We start from the raw sequence: 25,303 nt of genomic DNA, 5'->3' as shown, positions 1-25,303 counted from the left end.
ACACTTGATTTAAAAACAGAGTACACACAGGAAAGTGAGTCCTAATACATGCACTTTTAAAAAAATTCTATTGGTCCTCTCCTCCTAATAGGGAATTACACACCTAACCAAAAAAGCACCCCTGTAAGGGTTTCCTCTGAAGCAATCATGTGGTTGCCTCTGGATCCAAGTCCCAAGAAGAAACATTGTGCCTACTCAGAAAGAGCCAGGACTTAGGAGGAGAGAGGTGCTATACTCACAACTGTATTTTTAGATAATGGAGCTACAGACTAAAAAGTGTTCTAAAAATAAAAGCACAGTAGCAATTGCCAGGGAGTTTATAATCAATCTATAAGGATTATTAATTCATCTTCAGAGAGTTGTTCATTTTTTTTAAGTCCTAAAAAAATACCTTTTTAGGTATTTAGAGGATTAAAGTTATTATTAATACCACCCCACCCCAGGATTCCCATATGCACACACAACATGATGCATGTTGGCTACTAAGGCAGGCCTTTCCTGGGGGTTAATACCCAGAGACCTTGGCAAGCTCTCCCTATGTGGTTAATAAAGACTTTCCCCAACAGATTAAAAACAAAATGTCTGAATAACATCTCACTACGTTATGATCCTAAAAACCATATTTGTCCATCATAATTTTTAAAAGCATTCATCAGCCAGGCATGGGGATGCTTGCCCATTAGTCCAGTGACTCCAGAGACTGATGCAGACAGATCACAAGTTCCAGGCCCGTGTCAGTAACTTAGCAAGAACTTGTCTCAAAATAAAAAATATGCCTGGAATGGTGGTGCATACCTATAATCCCGGGGCCTCAGGAGGCTGAGATAGCAGGATTGAAATTTCAAGGACAGCTTTAGCAATTTAGGAAGACCCTTAGTAACTTAGTGAGATCCTGTTTCAAAATAATTTTTTTTTAAAGGGCTGGGAATGTAGTCTAGTGGTAAGGCACCTGTGGGTTCAATCCCCAGAACCAAAAAATAAATAAAGGATTCTTTAAAAACTTATTCACAGGTTAAATTATAGAAATAAATTCTCATGAAAACTAAAATACTATAAAATGTAAATTATCAATAAAAATATGCCAAATTATGACTTGAGTTAAAATTAACAAATGAAAAGACTTATTCAATCTAAGAAACTCAACATATATTAAAAAAAGTTTTAAGATCTCTTTATGAAATAAAATCAATAATTAATGGAACAGGATAAAACCACATATCCTAGGATGCTCCAGACTTGCTCTTATCTAATCACTAGATCAATAGAACTCTCAAGTAAAAGAGCTCCAACAGAGCCATGAACACCCAGATTATGCCCATTTAATATTAAGACAACCATTTCACCTTTGTGAGCTTTAGTTTCTCAGTTAAAGAAATAGCAGGAGCTCTTCTACTTTGAAAATTTCATTCCCTGCTAATTCGCAAAAGAAACACTCACCAAGTACTCTATTCCCATTAGATTTTTAATTCTCATGAAAATTAGCTTACCAATAAATTCACTAAAAATTCTTTTCCTCAAAATAAAGGTAGTTGTTAGGGCTTAAAAATAGAATTCAAAATTCTGTGAAATATTATATTACTATTCTGTAACATTAATATATTATCTAGTCACCTAAAAAAGTTTCAAATGTTAAGAACATGCTAACTTTCAATCTTCAGAGGAATAATTTTTAAAGGTTCATCTCCTAATCCATTTTAAAAAATATGTATATATGCATGTTTTAAAGTCGACAAAAATTCTTCCAGGTATAGATAAAAATCAATTTAATTTTGTGTAATCTACTAAAAATTTTTTCCTAAGTATTTTCCTGGTAACCAACAATCATGATCAATAAGTCATTTACTTGTATCACAGTGAAGATTAAAATGTCTACTTACTGAACAATCTGTCCACTTTTACAGAGATCAGAAAATGTATAAGAAAGGCAATGTAATGTAAAACATGCACATGATCTATGTTGCTAATTTCAATCCAATTTAAGGGAGCAATAAATATATGCTGATTGACTCCCAAGTGTAAGTAGAATGCTAAAGAAATCTTTAGGCTATTTTGTTTATATGATTTGTAAGTTGGATAATTCTCTTTTACATAAAATTTCAACTTGCTGTATTAGGCACTCAAATGTAGTATTAATGAACCTAAACTTGCAATTATCACAATATTCTTATCAATAAGTCCTGAATTACAGTGCAGACACCCAACATGGCATATTACCTTCTTTGCTAAATGGTCTTGAATACAGCTGGCTTGTTTTTCCCTTTTCTTTGTTTAATTAGAAAAAACACTTAAAAGGGTTAAGATTAATTTCACAGTGATATTTCCATGTATATGCATATATATATATCATATATATTATGTATATAATAATACATATGTAATTTTTTGGTGTGGAGGTGTACTACTGAATCAAAACCAAGGCTTCACACATGCCAGGCAAGCACTCTGATGAACGACATCACCATTCCTTTCATTTATTTTGAGACAGGGTCTCACCAAATTGCCAGGCTGGACTTGACATTGCTATTCTCCTCACCAGCCTTACCAATAGCTGGGATGATAGGAATGAGTCACCACCATACTCAGCTCAGTGATATTTCTAATTGATTCAGTTCATGTACAGGGTAAATTATTTTCCCTAGGTCAGATACCTTTGAAGACTTATCTTCATCATATTCATTTTTAAATGTACATTATTTCTTTATTTTGGTACTTGTAAATGGTATAACATGGAAACCTAGACCCAGGGCTCCAGTCTGGGTAGCCAGACTATCCAACTTCAGCATTACTTGTGTGATTTGGACAAGTGATTCAAATCCTCTAAGCTTAATTTCCCTTCTTACAAAATTAAATAACATAGTGCCTGACTCACAATGTGGTTAGGACTTAAGAAGATAATATATATAAGAGATTAGTATAATGATTGGAACAAATAAATCCACAAATGTTGGCTCTCAATATCATTATTATTATTACAGTAGAAGTATTAGTCAACCCCAAATCATCAATAGTAGATAATTCTTGAAAATAACTTCCTAAAACAGCCTAAATTCTATAAAATTTAGGCATATTACTAAGCTGGCAGTAAACATTATTTTGTTCCAAAAATGCTTCTTCAAGACAGAATCCCAACCGGAATTTTTTAGTCCTCTCGAATACCAGTTAACAGATCTACCAACTGAACAGAATTACATTATTTCTCAGAGATTCAGAACATTATAGATTTTGATGACAAAACAGATATCAGCATTGAAACCATCAGTATTGGTAGTCAACTATTAGTTGAAATTAACCATCTTCCCCACTCAATCTCTATTTATTAAATACCTTGTATAATTTTCTTCATACAGAATTCTATCTCCCTTCATCAAAAAGGAAAAAAAAATCTTTTTATTAAGTTAAAGAACTTACAAAATGCTAGGCCAATTTCTGTCCATTAGAAAAAAATACATACATAAAATATATATGCAGCTATAATATAGATATATTTGATTAAATGAATTGGTTAGCATGTGTGTGTGTGAAATCACACCTTAAATATTAAAAAAAAATAATAGCAATACTGGTGATCCAGCAAGAGATAAAGGCCAAAAAGAAAATCTCAACAAGAAACCTCTAAGAGTTAAAATTTAAAAAAGGATTATCCAGAAGGAATTGCTTCTCATATTCCAAAATGACTTCACCTACATGAAGAGTGCTCCTAAGAAGAATCTATTTAGGATGGCAAAAAAGTCTCACTAATCATGAAGTAAAAACACAAATTTCATTCTTTAAGTGTGTACCCTAAAAATCATGCCTCCCCCACTGTCACATAGGTGAGAAGCCATAACTGCTGGCTTCCCGACTGACATGATGATATCAAGTGAGGTTGAGACTACTGTCTAGAATAAAAATAAAACCGAGTAAGTGGGAAGTCTGTATACACACAGCAAAACTGTTCACAGCTTGACATTTTATTTTAGTATTCTATGAGTTGTAATTACACTCAAAGCAATGCGAGCATCACAGCCTAAAACGTCTGTGCTACTGTTCTATTCAATAAGATGAACTGCATTGCTTAAGTACTTTCAAGAATAAAAGCACTCACACCACTTGAAAATGAAAAGTAAACTGCCCAGAGCTATTATTTAAATTATGGTTTATAATATTATAATATTTTATGTCCCTTTGAAAAAGTAGCCATCATGCCTACTTTTAAAAGAATTTAAATCGTCTTCTTCTGCATAAAAATAGTATGCATGATTTTTTCAAAGCAAATCATGTCTATGATTCTTTCCATGAAGGAAAAGGAATCATTACAAAATCCCACCCATGTGACAGAGAAGGTAACCTTTCCTCAAAAGCCAGTTCTCAATTACAGGTTATCCTCAGCCAAGGGCTTATATTGCCACATACAGTGCAATTTTTAAGTATATAAATATGATATTTCATTCTGAAAATTATGATTATTAAGATCTACAGAAAAAGACCAGTTTACTATCCTATCCTCAATATATCAGTTCTGATACGATAGATTTTTAATAACAAAAAATGTAAACTTTAAACAAATAAAAAATTTGTTTTATACTCACACATCCACAAGTAGTACATAAGCTTTACTGTCTTTTGGAATTCTACAGGAATATCTACAGAAAAATCCTGATAGAAACAAGGTCCCACAGGAAAATTGTCAGGAAGAGGTGGCCAATTATTTTTTCTGCCTGTAAATTGAAAACAAAAAGTTACTTATATCAAATGTTTTATTCTTACTGGTTTCATAGTAAAGAAACCTATTAAAAGATGTTACATTTTAAAATGTAACACTATCTTTGCATTTCTATAAACTTGAAGGCCAAGTTTTACATTTCTAAAATTTTTTCAGAATATCACTTTAGAAAATAATAGATGGTAAATAGCTTTCCAGTGTCACATTATATCATGTTTAGCATGCACCATTTATGCTCAGGAGAAACCAGACACAAAAAAGAAAGTACAGGTATATACACCGTGACTCTGCCCTAAAATTTAGCTATCATGAAAAGGCCAGCCAGTTTTTCCACTTCAATTTCCTTCTCAGCATCTTATATCATTCATTATAATTCTGCTAAAATTCCTAACCCTGTGGAGAAGAAAGACCTTTAGTTAAAGGTAGTTTAGAAACACTGATCCCCATTAAGCTTTTCATTTCTCCTATAGACACCATCTTCTGAACCTCAAGTTTTCTACTGTTAACTCCATGAAACTAACATCAAAGAATCAAATTTGGAAATCTCAAAGTCTGGCTAAAAGACCACCGCCCAAAATACATATGTGAGAAAACCACAAAACAGGGAGAAAATATGAAAAAAAAATCACAAGAAAGAAGTGGGAAAATTATAGCATCCTCAAAAATCTACATTAAAAAATCTGAACTATGAGGAGAGAAAATGTATCTATATAAAGAAATTAGATTAAAAATAAGACTTAAGAAATGGCAAGGGAAAAATTAAAAATAAAGCAGGAAGTCAAACATAAAAGTAAAAGGTAAAAATAATCAACAAAAGATCACTTTCCAATTTTAAATATCACATCCCACAACTTTTTTAAAAAAATTAAGTTCTAAAGACATCTGTAGACCAGGAAAATTTTCATAATGGAAAAAAGTATGACCTACTTCTGATTCTCCCCAGCATTCTCCCTCAATTACAGTTGTTATAATATTCAAATTTTGTACAGTTTAGACATTTCTCATAACAGTCTCATACGATCTGAGAAGTGGCAGAAAATCAGAGTGAAGATCAAGGCTCTAGAACCACAAGTGCCTCGCCACTTACTGGCTAAGCCAGTGTAGGCACCTTCACCTCTTGAAGGCTTAATTTCTTCATCTATGTAAAATGAGAACAACTGTGCCACCCTTCACAGGATAGTACTAAGGATTAAATATGAACTAATAGATGAAAAATGTACTAATAGATACCAATCTGTTTATTTCTTACTCTTTGTTAATTACTTCCCTTCCTAAAACCTCTCTTGGAAATCATTTTATAGTGATGCTAAGAAAATAGGACAAATTTTAGTTAAAGATATTTTAGAAACATTGGTCCCCATATTAAACCTTTCATTTCTCCTGTAGATGCCATCTCTGATGCTGCAAGCTAGAAGATGACCCAGAATAAATGTGTCTTCATGAGGCCCTAGATCTACACATTGTGAAATAAGGAAGAAATAATTCTGTTCATTACTGTTGTCCTAAATGTGTTATTCCATCCCCAGGCATTCTAATAATGACTTTCCAAGCTCCCTTAATCCTTCTTATCCAGAGATTGCTGGCTTCCCCTAAAATACTCCCTTCAAGTGATCCTTAGTAGTAACAGCCTGAAAAAATGTCATGGCAAATTTCTTTCTTTGGCATTATATAAATACCCTGGGCTTCCTGGGGTCGCTATAAACATATTTTTCCAATATATTTTGACAAAGATAATGTACTTGTGAGAATTGCAGCCAATAATTTGAAACTGGACTGAATTTATCCAGTAAGAATCAAATGTGGGGCACACTCAAACGTACTTACAAGGTTCAATAGACCCAGAGAGCCCAAGAGCAGAATCAAAGGCTCCTGGGCTGAGAATGAACCAAAGGTATCAAAATTGCATTCATTCTCTCTGTGATGAGGCCAACTTTGTTCTAATCTATCAAAAGACTATGCAAATTCGCTAGGATCAGAGAGCTAGAGTATCAAGTAGGCAATCTGTTGTGTCTGATCTCCTTGCTAGAACAGGAAAATAGGGCAGGATCTTATCCACAAACCAAATGACCTAGAGCTGGGATAGATATTTTTATTTCAAACTTCTCTGCGTACTACCATGTTGACTGAGGTTTTGCATTTCTCGTTCTCGACGATCTAATTCTGCAGCTTTTCTTTCTAGTTCTTCTTGGCGCTTAAGAAGTTCAGCTTGAGCCAAGGCATGTTCCTAAACAAAAATTATCAATATGTGAATAGTCAGATTATAAAATATTCTATCATTTATAAGCTATCTCCTTCTCTCTCACTACCATCTTAGAAATCTAAAAATCTAATTCAACCAGGTACAGTGGTACATGCCTATAATCCCAGCTCCTCAGGAGACTGAGGCAGGAGGATTGCAAACTTGAGGCCAACCTTGGCAACTTAAGGAGATGCTATCCCCCAAAAATAAAAAGGCTGGAAAAATAGCTCAGTAGCAGCATAGTGACCCTAAAGTCAAGCCCCTTTACTATAAAAGGTTTTTTAAAAACTAATTCAAATGTGCTTCCAAAATACAGAAATTTGTTGGAAGATTACAATTTCAGAGAATATTATAGAGATCTGTAGCCCATTCTGGTCTTTCAGTTATGAAAACTCTCCATGGGAATGTTGAGCTCACAGGACAGGAAAAACCCCTCAGTAACTGACCAGTCAGTCTTCAGATATTCTGGAAAATGAAATTAAGGTGACCTTTGTGCTTAAATGAAAGTGAGAACAGAGGTAAAGGGAACAACTAAAGAAAAGTGACAAATAGAAAAAAATGGGGAGGGGGCAATTGAATTGTCTCTGATAAACTAGGTTAAATGACATATAAGGCTCCTACTAATGTAGGAATATTTTATAATACCTTAAACATAATAAGACACCAAGGTGAAAAACAATAGGCTTAACAAGTCTAAAAACTCCATCTGCTTGTGTATTAAGCCACGCAACTTATTTACCTCCATTTTTCTAGGACTTTTGCCATCTTCTACCTCCTCCTGCTAGCCTCTGTTTAATATATACTGTAACTCTGTTTCCAGTATATATTATAGTCTCATTGTTACCATAATGGCAAAAGTTTTTTATATTTTTAGTTATAGATTCACACAATACCTTTACTTATTTATTTTTATGTGATGCAGGGGATCGGACCCAGTGCCTCACATATGCTAGGCAAGGACTCTACTACTAAGACACAACCCAAGCCTGGCAAGAATTTTAATGTATTAAAAAATTGAGACGAAAGGCAAGAAAAATTTCATTATACAAATTGTACACCAAGATGATATACTAATAATTCCTAATAGTGGAATAAAGCAAATGCTACAGGCTGAGAAAAGGGGAGTACATGCTGTGACAAGATGGCTAATCCAGACTCAAAAGTAAATTAAATTTCTTTTTAAAAAATAAGGACGGCAACAGTACAAAAAATTACTTTGCTCTGAAATGTTATTAATACTATGATTTCAATATGTTATAGTATCAATATATTATTGATACTATAAATGTTATTGATACTATAATTTCTACTATAAATTCACAGTTATCATAAACTAACCTTTGCAATCTGTGTATAAGCTGGATGTTCCTCTGTTGGTTTCATTATTGCTGGCTGTGTATTGGGTACATTGGGCATTTTCACACTGCCTGGTGGAGGCTAAGAAGATTAAGAAAAGGACAAATTATATAAGACAGAGATCCAACTTAAACTTCCTTCAAAAGTTATAATACTAATAAAAAAGCAAAATCCCAAGATCTGCCTCTCTTTGTCCCCTGCCCTCTCAGCCTTGAGTGTATGGCAAAGAAGTGCTTAAGTTCTCCATCTCCATTTCTCAAACTCATTCACTTCTCAATTCTACAATTTTCCTACTACCTTTAACACTGTACCACACACACTCTCCTCCAGGACACCACATGTTAAAAAAAATCTTTTAAGGATTTCTTTACAGTATAGCAGACAGCCTCAAACTAAAGAATGATAGTGAGTATCAGGGTATGATCCAGCTACTCAGGAGGCTAAGGCAAGATTACTTTAGCCCAGGAGTTTGGGTTCTACTTGGTAACACAGTGAAATCCCATCTCTTAAAAAAACTACACTCAGGTTTGCAGCCAATTCTTCCATTTTCAGAAAGCTCAATGCCTGTGTCTTGGAAAGTCTATAGGAGACCTCTTGGTAGAACCTCCCTAAGACCCCTTGAGAAGAGTAAGGGGGAAGGCATGGAGAATCGAAAAATAAACTACATGACCTCCACTTTGCCAACAAAGATGAACTGCATTTGAAAGCAGCTTCAAGACCAAAAAGTACACAGGTATCTATGAGCCCATGGGGAATTATTAAATTATGGTATATACCTGAAGTATAGACACTGAGGAATGAATATATATTTAAAATCTTTTTTTAGTTGTTGATAGACCTTTATTTAATTTATTTATTTATATGCGGTGCTGAGAATTTAACCCAGTGTCTTACACATGCTAGGCAAGTGCTCTACTACTGAGCCACAACCCTAGCCCCATGAATAAATATATTAGTATATGTATATACAAAATAAATTGGGAATTGAATTACCTACCATACATACATCTTAATGTAGTGCAGACATTAAGATGAATAAAAGCTATGGAAGAATGACTTTTTAAATACTTAATGAAACAAAGGAAACTATAGAGAAGTATGCATATTATCTTTTTTAAAATAAACACAGATTTATACATACTCAGAAAATATCTGGAAGACCCAGGAAACAGTTTTCAGAGATGTTCACTTCTTGTTTTATTATATTTCTATATTGTTTTCCTCTCCCAACATGTACATCATATACTACTTTTTAAAGTTAAAAAAAAACACATTCTTAAATAATTATTTAGAATGACCATAAGAAAAGAAAGAAAGGATGACAGAAATTTGAGAAGGCAGGACACAAAAAGGGAAAGGAATGGAGGGAGAGAGGACAACAGACAAGCAGGACCTAGAGAAGTTGAAAGGTCAGCACCATTCAAAATGGAAAATACCACTAATGTAACAGGATTTTACCCGACTCAGCAAAGAGTAACCCTGAAAAGGAAGCCAGTCATAATCAAACATAACAATTAAATGTATGGCTGATTCTAAAATGTGAATGGAAAATAAAGACTAAAAACAGATCAAACAATTATAATGGAAAAATAAAATAGGGGGACCTATGATATCAAGGCTTACTACCAGGCTGCATTAACTAAGGATATGATATAGATACAAGAACAGAAAAATATACCAACATACAAAACAGGTACAGAAACAAACCCATTCAAATGTAGAAACTTGATACACAACAGAGGTAACACTACTAAATAGTGGAAAATGTTATTAATCAATAAAATAGTGCTGGGATAAATAGATGATCACATAGAAAAATAAAACTAGATTTTTTACTTCATACTACATACAAAAATACATCCAATGTAGATCAATGACCTAAAAGTAAAACAGTAAAACTTACATACTTTTAGGAGAAAAAGAAGGTGAATATTTTTACCAACTTAGAGCAAAAGCTTCTTGAACGTGAGCTCTAGAAATCTTATGTTTTGTTTATGGTGTATCTCAAATGCCTCAAACAGTGCCTAGAATAATTACTCATCATTAATAAGACTATCCAGGTACAGTGATGGACACTTGTCATTACAGTGACTTAAGAAGTTGAAGTAGGATTGCAAGTTCAAGGCCAGCCGAAGCAACTTAGCAAGACCCTGTCTCAAAATATAAAATAAAAAAGACCTGGGCATATATGCTAAATCACCCTGTGACCCATCCCCAGTCCAAAAAAAAAAAAAACCTAGAAAACACACAAACTACAACAGACTGACAAATTCAACTATTTTGAAATTGAACAGTCAAATCACAAACTAGGAAAAAATAGATATAATTTTTATATGTTCTTGGTAGCAATTTCAGATTGTAGTTATTATAACAAATCCATACAAATGCAAGCTAACAGAAAGATGGACAAAAGATCTGAACAGGAGTAGCCAATAAGCATATGAAAAGATGTCCAACCTCCCTACTAATCAAAAAGTGCAAAGGGCTAGGTGGCAGAGCTCTTGCCTAACATGTGCAAGACCCTGGGTTCAATCCCCAGAACCACACTAAAAAAAAAAAAAAAAAAAAAAAAAAAAAAGCAAAACCAATGACATATTATTTCAAAATCAGGAGACAGAAAATTGTAAACTCTAACAATACCAAAATCTGGAATATACAGTACATTCAAAATGGTGGTAATAGATGAAAATTAAAGCATTAACTAAGATAACCTATCAAGTCAGTAGAAATAGAAAAGACTATCAACCAATGGTATTGAGACAGTTCTTTAAATTTGGGAGTGGGGAATCAAATCCCTGTATCTCAGCAGAATAAATTCAAAATGGATTAAAAATCCAATGTAAAAGAAGAAAGACAGTAGGACTAGGCAAGTTACATAGAGTATAGATGACTATTTGATCTTGGGTTAGAGAATAACCATTCCAAACATTTCCAAGAGATGAAGGGAGAGAAATCACAATGAAAAGATTTTTAGTTTTTTATTTTTAATGTATTAGCTGTTGATGGACTCAATACCTTTATTTTACTTATTTATTTTTATGCAGTGCTGAGGATCAAACCCAGTGCCTCACACTTGCTAGGCAAGCACTCTACCCCATGAAAAGGTAATTGACTACATGAAAGTATACTACTTTGATGACATAAATTATTTCACAACCAAGATTTAAAGGCAAAATCTAAATAATAAGCAATACATACAACAGATAAAAAATTAGTAAGGAATAGATAAACATGTTACTGGGGGAAAATGCATTTTTAGAAACACCGTTTAACATGCAGATTATTAAATACAAAAAGGAAAGTAAACATAAAATGCAACCTCATTAGTAATCAAAGGAGTGCAAATTTAACCTGATTAATTCTAAAATTATTACTACAGAAAAGATGTAATAAAACAAATATCCTTCTACATGGAGTATAAACAAGCACATATAAAAATCCTGAAGCACAATTTGGCACTGTATATCAAGAGCCACAGAAACATTTATACCGATGTCCCATGAATAGCTGGTTTTAAAAAATATCCCAAGGAGATAATTAAAGATATTCACAAATATGAGTAAGCCATGAATGCTGATTATAGCTTTATTTATTAAAGGGGAGTTAGAAACAATCCAAAAGCCCAAAAATAGGGAAATTGTCAGATAAATTATGATTCAGTCATAGGGGAGTACATTGTACAGCTATTTAAAAGCTCTAAAGGCTAACTGGGTGTGCAGTGCAGTGGTAGCGTGCTTGCCTAGCAAGCACAAAACCCTGGGTTCCACGCCCAGCCCCATAAAAAGAGAAAGAGAGAGAAATTTCTGAAAGAGTATTTAATATAATGGGGAATCTTGGACAAATAATAAGTGATAAAAGTAAGTTATAAAACAAAGCTGATGGGCTGGGGCTGTAGCTTAGTGGCAGAGCACCTGTCTTGCACATGTGAGGCACTAGGTTCGATCCTCAGCACCACATAAAAATAAATAAAATAAAACAAAGCTGAATATACAGTATAATTCTAACATTTAAAATATGAAAATAGATCAAAATATTCATAGTTATTATTTCTGGATAGTGGGATTAATTGCTTTTATTGTATTTTAATCACCTTTATAATATTGCTACCAAAAGAATCATAAATTCTGTTTCACCTGCCTGTTTTCCTCATCCCAGTATCTCATATTAATAGCCAAAAAATCCTGAAGGTAATCAGTTTTAACTGTTCTCCAGTTAGATAAAGTGTGATCATAAAGTCCTGCCCACTTGGTTTAATAAGCAGTGACAATGAAACATTGACTAAATAAAGTACCTGGTGAAGTCAATTTGGTAGCATACCTCAGGGAAAAGAAATTACCCAGGAACTCACCCTGCAGAAACCTTACTGTTAGTACTTTATTATTAAATAACAAATGAGGTATTAAGTGAAATAAATCAATGGATAAGGATGAAGGTGGGTTAGAGTTAGTAATTTGATACATTTGAGATTATAACTGCTTGCAAGACAGCAATGCTAAAGAACAAATCTATAATAGCACTGATATTAATCTAACAGCTTTTATCTCCACAATTTCTTTACACTTGTAGATGTTAGCTAAATCTCTGTCCAGTTGAGACCCAGTATTTTCTTCACAGCTACAACACACTTGATTAGCCACCTCAAACCAAGTACAACTCTAGAGGAAGACTCCTGCCATAATTATTAAAGATGATGATCATTCCTAATTCTTTTCCAAGTTTTCACTTTTGCACATGAGTGAATGAATGAATAGAACAATCCACTCAAGATTGCCATTTTTGACAAAGCAGCAGACCACACATTTATAGAAACCCATGATATATAATATCTAAAAATACTGGAGCTGGGGTTGTGGCTCAGCAGTAGAGCGCTCGCCTCCACGTGCAAGACCCTGGGTTCGATCCTCAGCATCACATAGGAAAATAAACAAGTGAAATAAAGGTGTTGTGTCCAACTACAACTAAAAAATAAATATTAAAAAAAAATAAAAATATTGGATCAAAATTTATTTTAAAAATATTGTAAATACATGAGTAAACTAACAAGAAACCCTGGGAGACCAGAAAGTAGGAGAAACTATAAATTCAAGAAAGAGAGGCCTTGAAAGCATGCCAATAAACAAATTACTAGGGTTTAATAAGCTGCAGATGAAGCATGGGAGCTGACGGAAAGCAGAGACAAAAGTAAGCAGGTGAAGGTTTCCCACTGAACCAGCAAGCTGCTTAAAAAAAAAAAAAATTCTACCAATGACCAGGGTTAGGAACTTGACTGATATATGATCTTAGCAGAACAGCAGTAATGAGTACCTATATCTTTTGTGAACCCAATACCACTGGGATGCAAACCCAGGTACTACAGAGAACAAAGTCCTGACAAATTGTGAACAGAAATCCTGAGATCCTTGCAACACCAAACTGTGAGCCTGAATGAGCCCACTCTTTTTGTCTATATAATCTTTGTTCCTCTTGTCCTCAGCAAGTAATCCCAGGACCATACCCTGTGTACTGTCCCCCTTGTGCTAGAGCATAAGTCCCAAGTCCCAATAAAGCCTTGTTCAGATGATACTGCTTGCATCTTTGTGATTTCTATCTTAAATTGAGCAAAAAAAAAAAAAAACTCTGAAATGACAGTAGAATGAGTTAGACATAAATTTCCTATGAACATATATGAATACACCACAGTGAATCTCAACATCATGTACATCCACAGGAGTGGGAGCCTAATTAGAATAAGATATATTCAATGTTTGTATAAATATGTCAAAATAGATTTTACTATCATGTATAACTAAAAAAAGAACAAATTAATTTTTTTAAAAAAGAACTCTTGAATGAGCCAGTAACATTAAGAGCTTAGAGCTGGTAACGCCAAAATGAGCAACTAATATAAAAAAGAGCTATGCTTTGCCTTTGGTGATTTTTTTCCAGAACTGAGGAAAAAAAATACTGATTGGTAACACTAAAAGAACTGAGATTCCCACATAAAGTCAGAAGCTCCATTCTCATGAACGAGCAAGAAAAAAGCAAATGGTGAGAAATGGTGGGGATATTTGTATACCTTGTCTTTGACTTTGAATATTGAAGAAGGAGGAAATCTTCTTTAATTCCTAATCACAAACCTACTAACTTGCATATCTGGGACCAGAATTCCTACTATCCACATAGATGAAAATTATTCTAAGCTTAAACTATCATTACAAAGAATCCCAGTTTGTAAGAACCTTAGATACCTTGTAAAGGTACAGGAACATGTTTTAAAACCAGGATTTACCTCTTTTCAGGATAGAACCATATATGGTACAGAAAAGAAGAAAAATAAGGTATGTGCTGTGCTAAAAACCCTATTGAAATTGCAAAGAAATTTTCACACAGCTGAGAATGAAGTTTGGCCAAACATCTGAGAATGAAGTTTGCCCCAAACATGCTTTGAAAGCTGAGGAGGAAGCAAGAATATCTAGAAAAAGCTAAGCACTACCACAAGGAATACAGGCAGATGTATAAAACTGAAATTTGAATTGCTAGGATGTTAAGAAAAGATGGCAATTTCTATGTACCTGAAGAACCCAAACTGGCATTTATCATCAGGATCAGCAGCATATCAATAGCATGAGCCCAAATGTTCATGGTGTTCCAGCTTCTTCACCTTTACCTGATCTTCAATGGCACCTTTGTTAAGAGCAACAGGGCTTCAATTAGCATGCTAAAGATTGTGTAACCATATATTGCATGGGAATACCATAACCTGAAATCAGTAAATGAGATTATCTACAAGTGTGGCTATGGCAAAAATCAATAAGAAGTGATTGCCTTGACTATACTTCAAGGGTTATTCATGCTTTCATTGTTTGATCTTCTGGTAAGCATGGAATCATATGCATGAAGAATCTGATTCATGAGATTTGTACTGTTGGAAAATGCTTCAAAGAAGCAAACAACTTCCTGTGAGCCTTCAAATTATCTTCTAAATGAGGTGGGATGAAGAAAAAGACCATCCATTTTGTAGAAGGCAGAGATGCCAGCAACAGAAGAGATGAGGCCAACAGACCTATTAAAAGGATGAACTAAAGTATCTTGCATGGTATTTTTGTAATCTGGCCATCAGCCAGCAGTAACTGCCCTCAAATTTAAAAACATTAAAATAAAAATAAGAACAGATTACAAAGAATTTTTATCAAGTCTAAGTCACTTTGACTTGTGATTTAAACATACAAGAAACAAACCACTTTGAGAAAGGGCCAACAGATGTTAACAAATACAAAATAAGACTGGAATATACTGAAGTGATCAAATATAAAATAGGTATGTTTAATAAATAAAAGATGTTAATAAAAGTTTGACTAAACAATGAGACTCTCAAAATGATCTAGTTTCAAATGATACAAAAGGAACTTCTAAAAACAAAAACTGCAATTGAAAGCATAAATTTAATAAATATGTTAAACTGCATACTACATAAAGATGAAGATATAATAATGGGAAAATAGCTAAAGAAAACTATACAGAATGCAGCATGAAGAAATTAAAAACTGGAAAATATTAGAAGTTATGAGATAAGATCATATAACAGTATCTAACATATAATTCAGAATCCAAAAGGAAAGGAACAGAGAATGAAGAATCAGTGTGCAAACAGGATGTGAGGACACTAATTCTCAGACTGAAAACTTGACATATTTTTTAAAAATTTAATACCAAAACACATCATAGTGAAATAACAAACCCTAAAAACAAGTGATCTTAAAATGGCAAGAGAAAAAAGAACATTTCACATAGAGGAATGTCACTAAGACCAAGAGCTGGCTGCTCAATACGACAATGGAAGCCCAAGTAGAGTGTGTTAATCTAGAGAAAACAACTACCAATGTAGAACTGTAAATTCAGTCAGATAAACTTTTGAGAAAATTGGGGCTCACAAATATGTTACCTCAACATATGACACCATGACACACTCAATGTTTTGAATTAGAGGAAATTGGCCTCAGGAGCAAGGTCTCTCTGGCCTTCTCTCATTCTCCTTCTCCAAATCAAGCCACAAAATCTAGAAAGGTCACTCTGTCCCTTTTCCACCCTCACACCAGGAAGGTCATGATCCATATCCAGGAGAAAGGAAAGCTACACAGAGAGGCCAAGAAGAACCTAAATAGATAGACCCCGGAAACTCAACCAGGCCTATCATCAATCACATTTTTACAAAATGTCCATTTTCCAACAAACTTAAGCATAAAAACAGTTTCCCTAGGTCTTTGGGTCTTCATTTCTGAAGGATCCCATGTCACATAAAACTTTGATTAAATAAATCTGTAAAGCTTTTCTCTTTTAAGCTATATTTTTTTCTGGGTTGTCAGTCGTGACCATTACTATGCAAAAGAAATTAAATCATACTTCTCACACACATACACAGAACCAAGGTGACAATAAATACTAAAGAATTATCATCAGTAAACCCTCAATGAAGTAACTTCTACTTTAAGAATAGGGAGGAAATTTTACTATAAGCAACAATTTAGACACAAGAAGGAAGACCTCTCCGTCTCACTGGACACTAAATAGCATCGAGATTTGACATTTCATTCAAACTTCAGATAGCGAAACAAACCTATCTGCAGAGGAAAGACGACACGACACTCCATCACGACTGGATGTACCAGAATAAGAGAAGCCCTTCTCCTCTTGACCAACCTGGACCATGTCTGCCACTATTCTGTCAATACCTGGACAAACCTGTACTGAGAAAAGCAGACGGTGCAGGGACAGAAACAAAGGACAAAACTGGGACAGAACAGGAAAAGGATAGGGGTGCTGATTCTGGAGGCAGAATGAAAAACCAAGTCTGAAAGAGCAAAGCTGCATATCCCTCTCCCATGCAAATCAGACTTCACAAATTAGAATGAGATTGTATTTTAAAACATCTCTGGGAAAGTTAAAGGGTTATAATTCTTTCATATTTTAATATGAATTACATTTACATTTACAGGTCCTGTGTTGGCTGTACAGAACTCAACCAGGACCAATAGATAAAAATGACACAAATATATCTTGCTTCAATAAAATTAAGACCTGCATAATAGTCACAGTTATACATAGTGGATGGACTGTTCTATAAGGTAGCAAACTCTGCACTGGAAATTCCAAGGTGTTTTATTAAAAAAAGAAAAAGAAAAGGCTAAAAATTCAAGATCCCTTCAAGGCATGGGAAGTCCATAACTGATCTTTGTCATACATGAGCAAACTCCTTCCTGGTTTTCTACCCCATTCTAAACACAAGAAAACTTCTTTCTTATACCTGTTTTTAATCCTAAGTCTACAGGAATGCTAATATATTCATGGATCTCCTGCATCAGAAACCCTATGAATTTACCAAAAATGCAGACTCTGAGTCCCCCTGCAGTGAACTTTAAGGGTTGAAAAAAAAGAAATTTGCATTTTTAACTAACCAACTTTTTAAAAATTATTTTTAAATTTATATTTGTTCTTTTTAGTTATGCACGACAGTAGAATGTATTTTGACATATCATACATACATGGAGTATAACTTCCCATTTTTTGTAGACAACATGTTTAACAAGCTTCCCAGGGTGATTTTTAGGCAACAAAGTGTTGAGAAATTCCCCCTAAAATAGCTACTATAAACGACATTTGAATTATTTTACCTAAAGAAACTATCAAAAGAATTCTGAAACCTTTTGCGGATTTCACTCTTTCACAGCCTCTGAACTGTGGCTATGCTTAACACAGGTTCCCTTGGTTTTAGGGTGATGACAATTATACATACTAATCTCAGAATCAGGACAAATAAAAATGATTTTATTAGAATAGGTAACCATTCTAAATCAAGGCTTTACAAAAACTAGAATAATTATTTGGAGGAGGATGTGCATAACAGAAGAAAAGAAGGGAAACAATGGATGGGAGATTCCTAGTAGAAAAAGACACACAGAGAAAAAAGCTCAGTGGCAGAGTGCTTGCCTGGCACATGTAAGGCACTGGGTTCAATTCTCAGCACCACACAAACATAAATTAAGGTCTTGTATCCATCTATAACTAAAAATAAAAAAGAAAAGGAACACAAGCATGAGCACACACATTCATTTATATGTTCATCAAATATTCATGATTCATGATCAAATACAATGGACTACAAACAGATATGGGAATTTGGGATAGATTAATGAATGACACAGGCGAACACCCCTACTCTCATGGAGCTTACAGGTAGCAGAAATAAACATTCATGTAATAAACAAACACATTGTACAGCATCTTAGAAATCACAAAACATAATAGGGTAAATGGGTCATGAGTGCAAGTTGATTGGGGATATCTTACAAAGGTGGTTGGGGAATATTTGAGCAGGGGCTTTAGGAAGATGCGGAAGAAAGTCTTGCAGATATTGGGAAAGACCATGTATCAGAAAGAACGATCAATACAAAGTTAGGAGAAAGCCAGGCACATACAAGAAAGACCAGTATGCTAGACAGAAAGACAAAGGGAGAGGGTATAAGGAGATAAAGAGCAAAGAGATATCAAGTGTTGAGGGCTGAAATCAAGTCAAGATGGCACCTGGCACTTTATTTAACCCAGCCGGACTACAGCAATCAGGGACCAGTGTAGAGACTATTTTGCAGAGTCATGATTTACTCTAAGAAAAAAAAATAAAAGTTAGTAAAGGAGACTGTCAATTTCCAGTTCTACATAAGAAGTTTGGAATTTGCCATCCCAATCCAACAAGTAAAAAGATAAACAAATTGAAAAATCAGCAACTCTTCTTGGACACCTTAAGGGAGGTGAGGACATGGGGCAAACTGCTGCTCCAAGATTGGAAAAACAGACAAGTGAATAGGGCAGGATGATTTGCCAGAGCAAAAGACCTCTAAGAAACTGCAGGAGGAATCAGAACTGGGGTAGGAAAGTCTGAAGTGTAATTCATGAATTGCTGGAGGCTCAGTGTGGACAGCTCTGCGGTTGACCCTATCATAGGAGGACCCTCTACACATACTTTTGTTCTCACAGTAAATATCAGAAAAATCCCCTTGTACTTGTCACAGGAGAAAGAGGGAAGTGACCATTCTGAAAAATACTAGAACACTCTAGTGTTCTTAACAAGCACTAACCTTGGGAGAAACAATTTAACCAATGCCAACTTGCTGGGGTTTTATTGGTGCTTAACTGACCTACAGGAGTCAGACTCCCCCTACTTGAACCATCCTGTCCTACCTAAAGGAGAAGTAAAACACTTGTGGAGTTCATAGAACAGACTCAATAAACGACAGACCGAATCAACAGGACTACTGAACACTTCCCAACACCTTACCACCACATAACTAAAGAGCTATTTACAGCAATTATTTCATCTGGTACCTCATGTCTGGATATCAGGGAAAAAAATTATAAGACATATAAAAAGACAATTTGAAGGAACATGGACAGAAGTTGAAGAAACTTCAGACAAAGCAGAGATGTTGAATTATCAGAACAGGAATCAAAGTAAATATGACTAGTGCGCTAAGGCCTATAAGGAATAAAGTAGATACCATATGAGAATAGATGGACTATGTAAGCAAAGACATGGAAATCCCGAGCAAGAACTAAAGAGAAATGCCAGGATCAAAGCCACTGTAGCAGAAATAAAGGATATCTTTGATGGACTTATTAGTAGACAGGATACAGATGAGAAGAGAATCTCTGAGGTTAAGGATATAACAATAGAAACTTCCCAAACTAGAAAGCAAAAGACAAAAGAGATGATCTAAAGACTGTGAAACAAACACAAAAAGTATAATATTCAATGAAAATATCAGAAGGAGAAGAAATTACAAAGGATGGGGAAGAAATGTCTGAAAAAAAATGACAGAATGTCTTCAAAGTTAATGTCAGATATCAACTACAAATCCAGGAAGCTCAAGAACACTAAGCAGAATAAATGCCAAGAAAAACCACACTGAAGCAGAAACTACAGATAAACAAAGTTGAAGAAAAATTCCAAAACCCAGAGGGAAAAACACCTTACCTATAGAGTAATAGAGATAAGAATTGTACTTGACCTCTAAGAAACCAAGTAAGGAAGAGGAGATTGGAACAAATGCTTAAAGAATTAAGAGGGGGGAAACCCCTCACCAGCCTAGAATTCTGTACTCTGTAAAATTCAGCTTCAAAACTGAAGGATATAAAAATTTTCACAGGTACAAAAATTGAGGGAATTAACTACTAGTAGATCTGCCTTTCAAAAACTGTTAAAGAAGTTCTTTGGAGAAAAGAAAAATGATATAGGTCAGAAACTTAGGTATATGTAATAGCAGTAGGGCATCTAAGAAGAAAGAGATGAAGATAACATAACTTTTATACTTAATTGATCTAATAAAAAAAGTTGGTTCAAAATAATAGCAACAATGTATTTGATTAGATATTCTTATATATGCATATCTAAAATTGAAATGATAGGGGGAAATGGGTTATTTTGTTTTATTAGCTACTCATGAAGTAGTATGCAGTTATTTGTATGTGGGTTTGGATTTGTTGTAAATGTATAGTGGGAACTCTAGGACAAGCAAAGTTTAAAACAAAAAAGGGAAAAAAAAAACACCCTCTAGGATAAGAAAAGTTAAAAAGAAGACAAAAACAAGTTCTATATCTGATATGTTAAGAAAGGAGAGAAAACAGAATCATATAGTATGCTCAATCTAAAACATCTAGAAGACAAAAATAGGAACAAAAAATAAGGACAACAAAGTAACCAATATGGTAATATTAATCCAACTGCATAAATAATCACTTTGAGCATCAATAAAAATCTATGTGCACCAATTAAAACACAGAACTTTTCAGAATAGATAAAAAACAACACCTGTTTTTTTTCATCTTATAAAACGATGAATGAAAATCTGGATAGCAAAGAGGAGAAACCCCAAGCCAAGAAGGTTGATGCCAGTAGTAAGGTTAAAAAGAATAACCTCCAGGCTAAAATGACAAGAAGGGGAAACTCCACTGCAGCTGAAACCTCATCCTTAGAGGAACTGGCAGATATTACCAATGTGGTATGTATTCCAGAAAGGACATCTACAAGAGGCAGCACTTAACTGCTTAAATCCAGACAAAGGAGAAATTTCTCATTCCTGTCACAAAACCATTTGGTGGTGACAAGGATGGTGATACCTAGGTGATAAAGCTTTGCAAAGTGCCTACATATTAAGTCTACTGAAGATGTGCCTGCAGAGCTGTTGGACCAAAGCAAACACTCCTTCAGCCAACGCAGGAGAAAACTGGAAGCCAGTATCCCTTCTGGATCCTTCCTGTTCATCCTTGCTGGGGCCACAGAGGCAGGATAGTGGTTTTCCTGAAGCAGTTGAGCTCCGAGTTGCTACTTGTGACTGGACCTCTATCTCTCAATTGAATTCCTCTTCAGAGAATACACCAGAAATTTGTCATTGCTACCTCCACAAAAGCTGACATCAGTAGTGCATAAATACCAAAACACTTCACTGATGCTTATTTCAAGAAGCAGCATTTATAGAAGCTGAGATGCCAGGAAAGTGAGACCTTCAATATGGAAAAAGAGAAACATGAGTTTTATAGCAGTGCAAGGTTAATCAGATAGCTGTGGACTCACAAATTCTACCAAAAATCAAAGCCACTCTTTGTCTCCAAGGCAATATGTAATCTGTTTTTACTCTAACAAATGAAATATATACTCACAAATTGGAGTTTTAAATTTATTTCTTACCAAAAACTGAATTAAATGATTGGCACACTTAAAACAAAAACAAAACAAGACCCAACCATAATGTTTTATATAACAAACTTACTTTAAATACAAATATATAAATTAAAAGTAGATGAAGATGTGTATGGTGGCTCATGCCTGTAAACCGAGTGACTCAGGAAGCTTAGGCAGGAGGATCACAGGTTCAAAGCCAGCCTGAGCAAGTCAGGGAGGCACTGTCTCAAATTAAAAAGGGGTGGGGATGCAGTTCAATGGTAGAATGCTTTTTCTAATATGCATGAGATCCTAGATTCCATCACTGGTACCTCCACAAAAAAAAAAAAAAAAAAAAAAGTTTATGTAGATAGGTTAGCATGGTATATTTTTCTCTAATCAAAAGAATACAAGACAGCTGGGGTTTTGGCTCAGCATATGTAAGGTACTGGGTTCAATTCTCAGCACCACATATAAATAAATGAATAAAATAAAGGTCCATCAACATGTAAAAGAAATTTTAAAATAAAAGAATGCAAGAGTAGTAACATTAGTTTCACAAAGAACAAATTTCAAAGCCAGGAAAGTTATCAGAAATAAAAAAAATAGTGTATTACATAATGATAAATGGGTCAATTCTCCAAGGAGACATAACAATCTTTAATATACATGTACCTAAATACAAAGCATCAAGCTACATGAAGCAATACTAATAGAACTGCAAGAAGAATTAAATAAATCCACTAATGTGATTAGAGACTTCAATATCTCTCTAATCAAAAATGGAGTGATCCATCAAGCAAAAAAGTCATTAGGAACATAGTTGACTCAACACCATCAATCAACTGGATATAACAGATATCTATCAAGTACTTCACTAAACAACAGAATACATTCTCCTCAATTTCACATGGAACACTGACCAAGATAAGCCACATTTTGTGACATAACACACACCTTTACAAATGTAAAAGAAATCATGCAATGACTATTCTCAGATCATAAGTGAATTAAACTAGAAATCAATAACAGAAAGATAACTTGAAAAGCCCACAATACATGGAGATTAAATAACAAAGTTTAACGCAACACACCAGTCAAAGAAGGAACCTGAAGAAAAATTTTTAAATATTTTGAACTAAATGGAAGTAAAAACACCACTTATCAAAATGTGTCAGACACAGTGATACAGTAGTTAGAGGGAAATGTACAGTGCTGAATTCCTATACCAGAAAAAAAGGAAGTTATAAAATCAATAAGTTTCCATCTCAGGAGACTTCAAAAGAAGAACAAATTAAATCTAAAATTAACAAAAGAAAAAAGAGCAGAAATTCATGAAATTGAAAATAGGAAACCAATAGAAAATCAAAACTTGATTCTTTAAAAAGATCAATAAAATTAGTAAGCCTCTAGGTAGGCTAACTAAGAATAAAAGAGGACAAAATCAATGGAATTAAAAATCAAAAAAAGGATATCATTGAGGTCCTGTGGACAATCAAAGGATAGTCAGATAATCAGGGAATGTTATGAACAATCCATGCCCACAAATTTGATACCCTAGAAGAAATGGACCAGTTCCTTGAAGGACACAATCTGATGGAATTTACATAAAAAGAATTAGACAATCTGAATAGGCTTATACCTAAGAGACTAAATAAATAATCAGCTTCCAAAACAGAAAGCACCAGTCCCAGACAGGTTCACTAGCAAATTCATTTAAAGAACAAATTTTATTAATTCTCTAAAATGGTTTTCACATGATGTGCTATAGTTTGTAACTGGAGTGTCCCCCAGAGGCTTGGTTGCCAGTTTGTGGTCTCCCAAAGGCCTTTGTTTTAAAGGTGATGGAACCTTTAGGGGTGGGTCCTAGTGTAATAAAGTTGGGAACATACCCTTGAAGTAGCCATTGGGACCCTGGACTCTCCTCTACTCTATGTTCCCTGACCACATAAGATCAACAGACTTCTCCACAGTGCACTCCCCATAGGCCTAAAGGAACAGGGTCAAGTAACTTCTGAAAATGTAACCCAAACAAACCTTTTCTCCTTTAAGTTGTCCATCTTAGGTAGTTTGTCACAGTGACAGAAATATAACAAAAGATAGGAGCAGAAGAATTATATCCTAACTCATTTTGAGGCCAGCACTATACAAACATCAAACCAGAGAGAAACAACAAGAAAACTACTGAATCACATCTCTAACATAAATGGAAAAGTCCCCAAGAAAAAAAATCAGCAGCTTGAAGCCACCAATGTATTAAAATAATAATACATATATCAAGTGAGATTTATGCCAGGGATGCAACATTAGTACAACATTCAAAACCAATCAATATGATTCATTTGATTAAGAGGCTAAAAATGAAAAAAATCATACAATCATAACAATAGATGCAGAAAAAGCATTTCACAAAATCTAAGACTCATTCATAATAAAAACTCTCAGTAAACTTAGAGAAATTCTTCAACATGATACAGAACATCTCAAAAACACTGCCAACTTCATACTTAATAGTAAGAAATTAGAAGCTTTTCTATTAAACTCAGGAATAAGGCAAGGATGTTTCCTAACACCATGGCTTTCCAACACTGTACTGGAATGCCTACCCAATTAATCATAAATAGAAAGAAAAATACATCAAAAGTTATAAAGATTAGGAAGAAAGAAAGAACAATGTCCTTTCTTCACAGATTAACAAGACCATCTATGTAGAAAATCCAAAAGTTATAAACAAAAAAATCCTGAAACTAGTAAGTGATTAAACCAAGGTTGTAGGATAACAAAGTTAATCACTTTCCTATATACCAATAGTGAACTAGTAGAATTTGAAATTAAATACATAATGCCATTTATATCAGTATCCTCCAAAAATAAAATATTTGGGTACAAATTCAACAAAATATCTTAAGTACTGTATGAGAAAAACTATAGAACTCTGACAAAAAAAATCAAAGAACTACTAGATGAGAGATGTTTCATGTTCATAAACAGGAAGATTCAATGCTGCCTAAATGTCAGTTCTTCCTAACTTGATCTATAGATTCAATACAAGTCCAATTCAAATCCCACCAAATTATTTTGTATATATAAATGAACTGATGCTGAAGTTTTTATGGAGAGCCCAAAGACACAATATTGAAACAGAAGAACAAATTTGGAGGGCTGATGATATGTGAGTTCGAGGTTTATTATGAAGTTACAGTAATTCAGATAATACGGCATTGACAAAAGAATAAATAGAAAATATCAATGGAAAATAACAGATTTTAGAAACAGAACCACATATAGACAACTGATTTTCGACAAAGGGACAAAGGCA

At 34.2% G+C, this 25,303-nt stretch overlaps 1 protein-coding gene and 2 pseudogenes across 2 annotated transcripts in view; 2 read left to right on the top strand and 1 right to left on the bottom strand.

Moving 5' to 3' along the window:
• The window catches only part of Scamp1 (secretory carrier membrane protein 1), a 99,484-nt gene that overhangs the window by 36,188 nt on the left and 37,993 nt on the right, over nt 1-25,303 (bottom strand). For both annotated transcript variants that reach the window (XM_021728879.3, XM_005328988.5), the window contains 3 exons: nt 8,280-8,378; nt 6,818-6,926; nt 4,569-4,697 (listed from right to left, as the gene is read on the bottom strand). In XM_021728879.3, the coding sequence (XP_021584554.1) occupies nt 4,569-4,697; nt 6,818-6,926; nt 8,280-8,378 (337 nt within the window). The remainder of the gene's footprint in view (nt 1-4,568; nt 4,698-6,817; nt 6,927-8,279; nt 8,379-25,303) is intronic.
• Nucleotides 14,591-15,359, top strand: LOC106144998 (large ribosomal subunit protein uL30 pseudogene; annotated as a pseudogene).
• Nucleotides 21,161-21,998, top strand: LOC101977290 (large ribosomal subunit protein eL6 pseudogene; annotated as a pseudogene).

Source organism: Ictidomys tridecemlineatus, chromosome 1 (assembly GCF_052094955.1).
Source record: "Ictidomys tridecemlineatus isolate mIctTri1 chromosome 1, mIctTri1.hap1, whole genome shotgun sequence".
Classification (NCBI taxonomy): Eukaryota; Metazoa; Chordata; class Mammalia; order Rodentia; family Sciuridae; genus Ictidomys; species Ictidomys tridecemlineatus.
Note: the sequence above shows the minus strand (reverse complement) of the source record. Positions and strands in the feature narration are given on the sequence as shown.